Source organism: Trachurus japonicus, chromosome 24, assembly GCF_045865225.1.
Source record: "Trachurus japonicus isolate A0001 chromosome 24, Traja_1.0".
Classification (NCBI taxonomy): domain Eukaryota; kingdom Metazoa; phylum Chordata; class Actinopteri; order Carangiformes; family Carangidae; genus Trachurus; species Trachurus japonicus.
The window spans coordinates 3,560,881-3,571,450 of record NC_140930.1 but is presented as its reverse complement, the minus strand read 5'-3'; the positions used below and the strand labels follow the sequence as shown (position 1 = coordinate 3,571,450).

General features: G+C 42.9%; 1 protein-coding gene across 1 annotated transcript; it reads right to left on the bottom strand.

Moving 5' to 3' along the window:
• Positions 1 to 7,643: 7,643 nt before the first annotated feature.
• LOC146961156 (uncharacterized) lies at positions 7,644 to 8,606 on the bottom strand. The gene is made up of 3 exons (XM_085771678.1): positions 8,597 to 8,606; positions 8,027 to 8,401; positions 7,644 to 7,942 (listed from the first exon to the last, which is right to left on the bottom strand). The coding sequence occupies exons 1-3, from the start codon at positions 8,604 to 8,606 to the stop codon at positions 7,644 to 7,646; spliced, it is 684 nt and encodes a 227-aa protein (XP_085627804.1).
• Between the last annotated feature and the right edge of the window lie 1,964 nt (positions 8,607 to 10,570).

Here is a 10,570-nt window from a genome sequence, read left to right as displayed (position 1 = left end):
TGGCGGAAACAGCTCACGCAGAACCTGAACAGGAAACAGAGAGTGTCAGAGGTGAGGAGCAGGGGGCCTCCAGTGAGGATGAACACGACATGGAGCCGCCTCCACCTACAACTGTTCAAGAGGAGCTGCGAAAAGCCCAGCAGGAGGACAATGTTCCCATGCCACAACCTGAACATCAGATCCCTCTGAGACAGTCCACAAGAGAAAGACGGCCAGGCTATGTCTTCACTTACCCATCCTTGGGCCGACCAGCCTATCAGCCACGTCCCACTGTGAGTGCACTAGGAATCCAGCCAGTACAGTGCTCTCACCAGTGTCTCTGTCCCCCATACTTCCATCCCTTCCAACCCCCATCCATCGCCCCATACCCATACCTACCTGTCATGTACCCAGCCCACTGTGGATGAAAGGCCATGAAAGACATTCCATGCCCACCTGAAGAGACTTTGAACACTACACACACCATACATTTCATACTTACCTGTTGAAACACACATTATACATTGCATACTCACCTGATAAGGTCTGAAACACGCACACTATACACTTCACACTTTATGGGACTTAAAGGATACACTCACTGAGAATTTGAATGTGTTTTGTTATGAAAAAAAGAAAAGAAAATGTATATATATGTTCAGAGAAGAATCGTTTCAAGTATTTTGTGTCAGGAGCCACTTTTATTTGTTGGGGAGTGTGTGATACACCTTGAAAATCTACTTTCATATTCAAAAAAAAAAAAAGTGTAACATTACTTTATTAAGGTCAGTAATAGCCAGCCAGCTGTTGAATAATATTTTCGTATTTTATTGTGTATTAAAATGTCTTGTACGAGTAAAAAGGAAAGGCGGAACTAAAGTGCAGCCACCGTTGCACCGCGGTGTCTAGAGGTGCGGGACCCCTCCCTCTTCCCTCAGACAGAAATCTGGGAAAGAAATGGCGGTTTGCTCCTTCACCTACTCACCTACGTTATTCTGTTTTTGCAGGTTGGTACACGGTAAAAGTTGCACAAGCAGATTCCTCCTTGGGTGTACGGTGGTGTATTATAAGTAAAAGAAGTCCGTTGATGAGTTTTGATGTGTGTATCCGTGGTAACGAGCCGCGTTGGTGATCGCGAAAATACGAGTGTTGTAAACAATGGCGTTAGCGGCCATTTAGCATGTTAGCACAGTGATTGTGTATGTGGGATTCTGTGTGCTGGTGCTGTCGCTCCCTGATACCTTTTATTTCGGCTCCTGGGGCATTCTGACACGTTAGAAAAATATATTTAAGGTTAAATGAAAGCAAATGTACGTTTAATAATTTGAACTGAGGGTTTTTTCGAAGTTATAATAGTGTCCGGTCTGTGTTTAATGGGACCATAGTTGAATGATTTTCCCTGTGTATGTGTGTTGTTTCATGTTTTGATTGTAAAGTCACTTGAATATTGATTTAAAAGCCTAAGAAGGTTTAAGGTTTACATTATTACATTAATATGAGGATGCACTTATTGAGTTAAAAACAAAGATACGCTCATATAGATTAAAACATGATTTACATTTCTGACACAATTGCACTTATAAGGAAGTGATTTATTTTTGTAAAGACAGATTATTTTTGTGAATGTGTGTGAATGAGATGTTTGCGGAAGTGTAAAGGGTAGATACAACATAATTAATGTGTTTAAAACTGAAACATAACTAATTACTCAGGGGAAGTTTGTTGTTTTATATTGTGCTTTGTGTAATAAATCAGACAGAAATCTGGGAAAGAAATGGCGGTTTGCTCCTTCACCTACTCACCTACGTTATTCTGTTTTTGCAGGTCCAGAGTGAAGGGCGGTGAACCCCAGACAAATTCTTTTGTTACTCCGGTTAAATTATCTTATTTGAAACCCGTAACAAAGGCACCGGCTGCTGATTGATCCACAATTCTCTGATCAACAATATCATAATCAATGAGCATGAAAGAGGCTGGAGTCACAGATGTTACTATGGCAACAGCTGCAGTTGCACTGTGTCTGACCTCATGACGTGACGTGTTTGACTTCATGAAAAGAAGAAGAAGAGAGGAAGTTAAATGTGTGAGAATGTGCCTTTTTGCTGCAGCTCTTCCTCTCTTCATGCAGTTTATCAGGACACAGATCAGAAATTTCGACATTTTGTTTTTGTTTCCTGAGAACTGGGGAGGAGTTGTGACTGAAAATAAAGTTGCACAATTTCACAACCAGGTTTACATAATACTAATACGGCGAAGGTAGGGAAGAGGAGTTGCACATGTTGGGTTAACCATTTAATTTACAGGCCGTTAATTACGTAGTAATGTTGAGAAATTCAATTTCATAGTAATGTTGAGAAATATAGCCAAGAAATAACTGTCCAGTAAAATAGACATAAAAACAAGTTGTAGAATTGCCATGAATTAGGCTACTGCTAAGAAAAGCTGCAGTTCACACGGTGTCTGACCTCATGATCAGTTGGTGACGTGCCGTGTGCGACTTAATTTTAATGTACTGAGGTGCCCAGTAGTGTACCACTTGAATGAAAACTGCTCCCTTACTCAAACCCTTGAGATGGAGTTTGAAAAGAAGAGGCCCCAGAATCCAGCCCTGTGGGACTCCGCCTCATATTCCTTGCAAATTGAATTTGAGCAAGAAATTAGGGAAGAAGACAGAAAAGGGGAATTAATTAAACAAATGCTTTATTGTCTTTGTACAATGGAGACTTTCTAAGTTTGCAAAGTAGAACAAGAAGAGCATCAGCGTCTGTGTCCTGACTAATCCAGTTTCACAGAGTTTAAAGAAGAAGATCAACATCTACAGCAAAGACAGTGAAGCTCCACTGAAACATGCACAGTGCACTGAGACCAGACACTGTGTGATCAGCACATTATACAGTTTTCACTTCTAATACAGAGTCTCTGTTCAGGCTGGAAGCTCATTCAAAGACAAACTCAACATTCAGTGGAGTCTGTATGGAGGTTATTTTCTATCATAAATCAAGAGCATATTATGTTGATTTGAGAGCATTACTTTTTGATTTGACGTTCAGAAAACTCTGCTCTCATATTCAAATTTACTCTGCTCGCGCTCAAACTATGTGCTCGATGTTTAAACCTGTGCTCTCGGATTCAAAGTTGCCCTGCTCGTGCTCAAACTTTGCTTTCGCATTCAAGTTTGCCCTGCTCGTGCTCAAACTGTGTGCTCGCACTTGGTCACAGCTGCCTGCGCAGAGTGTTTCCTCTTGCGCGGAGGAAAGTCCTGCTCTCGGATCTCTGCTCTGCTCACGGAGTTTCTGTCAACTGTCAACCAATAGAAGACCGGCTACTGTTGACCAATCAGATCATCCCTACTTCTATGCTTCTTTGTGGGTGCGTTCACTGTAATTCAAGGAGCGTCACATACGGGCGGGCACTCTTTCTACCGGGTTTATCTATTTCCGCCCCACAGGCTGTTAAATGTGGCGGCTCCCTTTATGTTTTGACAACTTTTGGAATAAAATATCAGTTAATTAATACACGAGCGCCCGTGCTTTTCATTACAATAGGTAGCTATATAAACATAAACTAGCAGTAGTAGCGGATGGGTGCCTTATGTATGTTTTTTTTTTTATCCACGTTCATCGGTATATATGTTTTATAGTCTAAATGCCAAAAGTCATTTGTAAGTGCTCTGATGGTACAGTGGTTAAGGCAGATGACAGTAGCTCTTTTTGTTGATCATGGGACCGCTGGTTCGAATCCCGGCCCTGCCGGCACCCTCATGTTATGCTATTTGATTTTTATGATTTTTTTTTTTCATTGAAACGCTTAACAAGAGATGGTGGGTTACCATGCGTGATTAAAAACATGATGAAATGAAAATTAAAAAAATATGCCATGATGATAATAATTTTGGTGCGTGACACCCGGGGGTCAAAGCCAGGGGGCGCACTACTTTGGATCAGTGCTTTCCCAAGAAGAAAGAGACTGAGTGAGCGGGGAGACAGTCACCATGGCCGACCGAAGTACTCAAGTAAGTTTATTGTTTCATGTTGCCAGATACCTACTATATTGTACCTCTTTCATCTTTTTACAGTCTATGCTTCCATATCGTTTCAATATAGGCTACAATTTGTAGTGTCAGGGAAGCTAATGCTAAGCCTAATGTGGCCATGCATAAATCAGCCTCGCTTTCAAAACACACACTTGCGTTGCGATCAGTGAAATGTATAATATCTACAACACAATTAAAAATGACAGTTGATGTTGCTCTTTTATGAATAAAGCTTCATGTTTAAAAGTAGCGCAAGAGCTGTCAGAAATTAAAAGCTGCATCCTCTTGTCATATTTGCAGCAACACTGTTGCTTCAGGCTAATTTTTATCCAATGATTGAGTGACTGTGGGACCCACGTGCTGTTGTTTACAACGTTGATCCGCTTGTGAAAAAATGCAAACAGCACCAAGTAAAAAAAAAAAAAAGTCTGCACCAAAGCAAGTGAACTATTGGACTTTCAGATATTCAATAATATTTTATTGATCAGCTAGCCTCTGATGACCAGAAAAACGCCCAATACAGGTCTCTGATTTATGGTCAAAATGACCTGAGCTCCGGTGGGTCAGACACATTTTACACCGGCTTTTAGACACCCATCACATCATATTGAAGGGGTCAGTGAGATATTTAGACCATTACTACGATGTGAAGGTAACGATGAGAAAGGAGAGTAGCCAGGTAGCAACAGGTCAGCTGTGGCTGGCTGCATCGCTGGCGGCGGCGGCGGCTGCTACTGTTCACACGTTACGGTCTAAACACGGACAGTCCTCCTAAAGTAAGGGGCTGCGTTATGTCTAAAGTTGTTGTATTCTGCTGATATTAGAACAGCCGAGGACGGCACATGTCCTCCCAGCCTTCCTAGACTTATCTAGAGAAGAGAAAAAGTCCACTTTTTGGCGCTTCCATTCAAACGGCCGCTTCGCACACAGAGCCCAGAGCTGACTGACTGGGAGCTGACACCGCAGTAATGACGGATGTTCGACTAACGATTATGTCGCCCAATTGGTCTATATTGAAACGATATGGAAGCATAGACTGTAAAAAGATGAAAGAGGTACAATATAGTAGGTATCTGGCAACATGAAACAATAAACTTACTTGAGTACTTCGGTCGGCCATGGTGACTGTCTCCCCGCTCACTCAGTCTCTTTCTTCTTGGGAAAGCACTGATCCAAAGTAGTGCGCCCCTGGCTTTGACCCCCGGGTGTCACGCACCAAAATTATTATCATCATGGCATATTTTTTTAATTTTCATTTCATCATGTTTTTAATCACGCATGGTAACCCACCATCTCTTGTTAAGCGTTTCAATGAAAAAAAAAAAATCATAAAAATCAAATAGCATAACATGAGGGTGCCGGCAGGGCCGGGATTCGAACCAGCGGTCCCATGATCAACAAAAAGAGCTACTGTCATCTGCCTTAACCACTGTACCATCAGAGCACTTACAAATGACTTTTGGCATTTAGACTATAAAACATATATACCGATGAACGTGGATAAAAAAAAAAACATACATAAGGCACCCATCCGCTACTACTGCTAGTTTATGTTTATATAGCTACCTATTGTAATGAAAAGCACGGGCGCTCGTGTATTAATTAACTGATATTTTATTCCAAAAGTTGTCAAAACATAAAGGGAGCCGCCACATTTAACAGCCTGTGGGGCGGAAATAGATAAACCCGGTAGAAAGAGTGCCCGCCCGTATGTGACGCTCCTTGAATTACAGTGAACGCACCCACAAAGAAGCATAGAAGTAGGGATGATCTGATTGGTCAACAGTAGCCGGTCTTCTATTGGTTGACAGTTGACAGAAACTCCGTGAGCAGAGCAGAGATCCGAGAGCAGGACTTTCCTCCGCGCAAGAGGAAACACTCTGCGCAGGCAGCTGTGACCAAGTGCGAGCACACAGTTTGAGCACGAGCAGGGCAAACTTGAATGCGAAAGCAAAGTTTGAGCACGAGCAGGGCAACTTTGAATCCGAGAGCACAGGTTTAAACATCGAGCACATAGTTTGAGCGCGAGCAGAGTAAATTTGAATATGAGAGCAGAGTTTTCTGAACGTCAAATCAAAAAGTAATGCTCTCAAATCAACATAATATGCTCTTGATTTATGATAGAAAATAACCTCCATAAGTCTGACAGAGTTTTCATAGTCGACTGGACCTTCATCTTCATCTTTCTCTTCAACACGCTGCACCTGTGAACAACAACACAACACAACACAACACAACACAGTGGAGCTGAGTTTGACAGCAGAGACCAAACAGACTCCCAGATTCCCTCCCAGCTGAACCTGAAGGCACCACGGCTTCCTGTCTGATCTGCTCTTTACCTGAGTGGCTGCTGCACCTGAACGCCTCCCTGCTGGGCTTCTCTCAGCTGCTCTCTGCTTCACTGGAAAATGGAGCACAGAGTCTCAGGTCAGCAGTAAACTCCCAGTTTGAGTGAGTGAGGCTGAACTGGTGTGGGAGTGGATGTTCTCACCTGCAGCTCTGATGAGGAGAACAGTGATCACAGTGAGGAGGAGGAGTTCAGCCACACGCATCAGCAACATGATGAAGGTCAGAGCAGAACCACCTGAAGCAGCCGTGGAGGAGACGAGAGCAGAGACCAGTTCTTCACATCAACAACAACAAACTCGACCAATTAAAGATGCACACTCAACATTTAAAGGAAAAGTAACATGTCTCAATAGAAAAACCATTCCTTCCTCTTGATTTTTATTTTGAAATATCTACCTTTACCTCCATATCACATCTTTATTACTTAATTCAACAAGGAAAAATGAAAATGTGGAATTTGCGAACAGAGGTTAGGGGTTGGTTTACAATTGGATGGTTTTAAAGAGTTTTTTTAATTTTTTGTAAAAAAAAAATGTGAAAATCTGAAATGTCAGTTCTGTTTTTCTTTTTCTTTCTTGTTTTCTTTTTTTTCATATTTTGGTTTAAATAAAAACCAGTAAAATCAAAGAGGAAGAAAGCAAAGTACAGTATATATTTCCAGGTCTGGAAAAGTATGGAAGATGGAAATGGAAATACAATATATTTGAAGTTATTTGGGTTAACTATTTTGTATGTGCTATTGTACCTAGCTACAATCCTCTGGAAATTATTTGGTTCAGTTATGGTTATTCAGAATAATGAAAACAAAAGATAAATTACTCAAATGTCACAAATTATTAGATTTTTTTTTTTTTTTTACAGAGAAGTCTGGTATTTAGGGTCTAGAAAAAGTATGGAATTTTGAACTGTCAAATGTATAGGAACCCTGTGTACTTAAGACATGAAGAGGGAGAGAGAGAGCTGATTGTGAGTCAGTACCTTCTGGTGTTGTGTAGGGATCAGTTGTTGCAGTGGTTGTGTTTTCACCTGGAAAAAAGATGATATCTCATTTACCATCTGCAGGAACCAACAGGTGAAGACGACCTTCAAAGTCACGAGGAGTGTTGTTAGTAATTCTGGTTTCTCACATGAGGTTGGAGGTGAGGCGTTGCTGACAGGTGGAGCTGTTGGGTCCATCCCACGTTTTCCCCTGTTTGTTCTAGTTGTTGTTGTGTCGCCATCTGAAGAAACGACATACCAAAACCCAACAAACGTGTGCGGTGAGGAAACACCTCATGAACTATCATGCGCAGAATCTCATCATGTTCTCACCTGGTTCCTCACCTGAGGTCGGAGCAGTGAAGTTGAAAAGATGAACTTCACGGGTGAGACCATTGTCATTGACCTGACACTGAAACGACTCCAGTTTCTTTGTCTTCCTGAGATCAGAGGAAGGAAACTTGACAGTAGCTGACTCCATGTTTGTGTTTCCTCCATCCACAGCTCCACCCTCATACAGCCACTTCACTGTGTGTTTGCCGTCTTCAGGAGTGTTTACAAAGCAGTCCAATGTCACCTCATCACCATCATCATGTTTAAGCACTATGAAGACGGAGACAATGAGAGAAATGAGCTTCATCACTGTAATATTTAGAATGAGTGAGATGATTCAGTGTAAATACTCACTGGTGACGACAGACAGATCAACAGAAGTGGAACGAAAAGGTGGTTCTGAACTGCGCTGGTAACACCTAAAGTTATCAGCGTCTCTAGTTGAGACCTTCTTTAGAACCAGAGAACAGTTCTCTGTGATACTCAGTCTGTCTGATGCAGGGTGGTCTTCTTCAACAATCTTCCCGTGTCTAAGACGCATGGTTCTTGAAACACCAAACGTCCACTCAGTGCTGTTACACTCATGTTGACCATCGATCATGTCTCTACAGGGCAAAGTGGCGTCATCTCCAGCTCTGACAGCAATGGAGGACAAGGAGAAGGTGTAACTGTGTCCAGTCACTGCTGTGAAGTCAACGAGAGAGAGAAATAAGCTTGTTGTTGTTGGTTCTTTGTTTCAACTTCATTAACAAAGTTGGTCCAGTCAGAAGAACTCAACTTCTGTGCAGTTTATTTCACCAACCTCCAAGACAGTGCAAAACAGGACAGGGAAAGGTGTGAACAAGGGGAGAAATACTGTTTACAACTAGAGAGAAAACTAGAAAATTTCCTCTGGGAAATTTTGATAGGACCACGGGGGGCTACTGCCGGACATAGGCCTACCATCTCTGTCAACATGGGTCACCTGTGTGTGTGTGCTAAGTAGGGATGGGAATTGATAAGAATTTAGCGATTCCGATTCCATTATCGATATTGCTTATCAATTCGATTCCTTATTGATTCTCTTATCAATTCTCATTGGGTGAGGGAATAAAACAGAAATAGGTTTGTTTGCATTAATGCAGTGGTTCCCAACCTTTTTTGGCTCATGACCCCTTTTGACATCACAAATTTCTGGTGACCCTCAATCAAGATGAGCAAGCTCAGATATTTGTATATGCTGCATTTTATTTGATCTCGATTTTTATTCAAGAAAGTGAAAGTATAAAGAATATAGTTGTTTAAGATTGTCTGTGGTGTTTTTAATCATAATTTTAAAAAGGAAAATAATTAGTTGAACTTTTTTTATCTCAATTACTAGACATTTAAGGCGATCCCATTTGAATTCCAGGTGACCCCACATGGGGTCCCGACCCCAAGGTTGAAAACATTGCATTAATGACTCTAACATTAAAAAAGTAGACAGGACCGACCTGCCTGGACAGGTTAACACTAGACCACTGTGGCTGTGAGGCAGCTGTGCTCACAGGAGGAATTTAACAATGTTTCCATTACATGGTTTTTACGCATCTGTATCTTCTCACTAGTTATTGTTTTCATAACGTTCGTTTTTATGCAGAGTGAGCGAGCGAAAGAGAGAGAGTGCGAGAGAGAATAGACACAGGGCGTAGCTACCGTTTCACCTGGCTACCAGCAAAACCTGAAAGGAAGTGGTTAGAATAAAGAGAGAAAAACACAAAGAATAGACATGTAGCCTATGTTTAGGAGACGTTGACCTGTCCTCAGGACGTGAGCGAGGGAGGACCGGATGTGGCTCACAGGTTAGTGATGAGGAAACGTCACTGTCAGCTGCATCTGTCAGCAGCTCTGCTCCACGCAGACACCTCACTAACTTTATTTAGGAGAACAAACAGTGACTTCACTAGCAAGGACCACGCCACAACAATGTGCCATTAGACGATTTAATGGGATGAAATGATGAACATGAATGAATGATATTGTACGAGAGTGGTAAAGGTGCGGGGAGGTTGATGTCGCGTCTCGTCTGGGAAGATGAACCGGAGACGGGCGGAGGGAGACTCAGAGTGGGGGTTCCGTCTCGGCGTTGTTCCGCCCGAGCTGAATTCGTGCCCCCCAGACGATGCCTTGAAGGAGATCTGAAAGGGAATGCGTTGGTTAAGAAGAAAGGGATGGAGGAAGGGAGGGAAGGATGGAGGGATGAGAGTGAGGATGATCCAGGAGGAGGCTGGAGCCGGGAGGCGCCTAGACAAGGGGAAGAAGGGAGGGTGGGTCGAGAAATCAAGGCAACAGAGGAAGGAAGAGGTTGACCCGGGTATTTGTAGGCTTGACCGGTGATTAGAGGTGCGGTTGAGGCGTGGCCCTGCTCCTGAACCTAAGTTAACTCCGTGAACTTCATATGTGGATATAAACACTAAGCACCCTCATTTATAATGATGATTGATTTTAACGTAGCGTAATGTCATTAATCTCCCGCTCAGTCCGGTATAACGGGTCTTTGTGGGCACTGTGTAACCTAGCGATCGGCTCCAGGTAGAACAACTGTAAAATACCTGGAGCTGATCAACTAAAGCCAGGAACACACCGGCCCGACCGTCGGGCGGCAGGGAGAGGCTGCAAAAATAACAATCCAGTAAACAGCGACATCGACTCTTGACGTGAGAGCAGCCCACGTGTCCACACTGCACAGTGTCGGCCCGGTTACACACACAGGTGTGTGTGTGTGTGCCATGGGTGAGACAGGCGATGCTGTCACACCACTCAACCCCCACGGCGTGTTTGCTTCATTCTGACCCGAACACAGCGTGTGTCCGAAGAGGAACCGGTTTTCGATTCCCATCCCTAGTGGTAAGTAGGGGTGGGTACCGAATTCGGTACTTT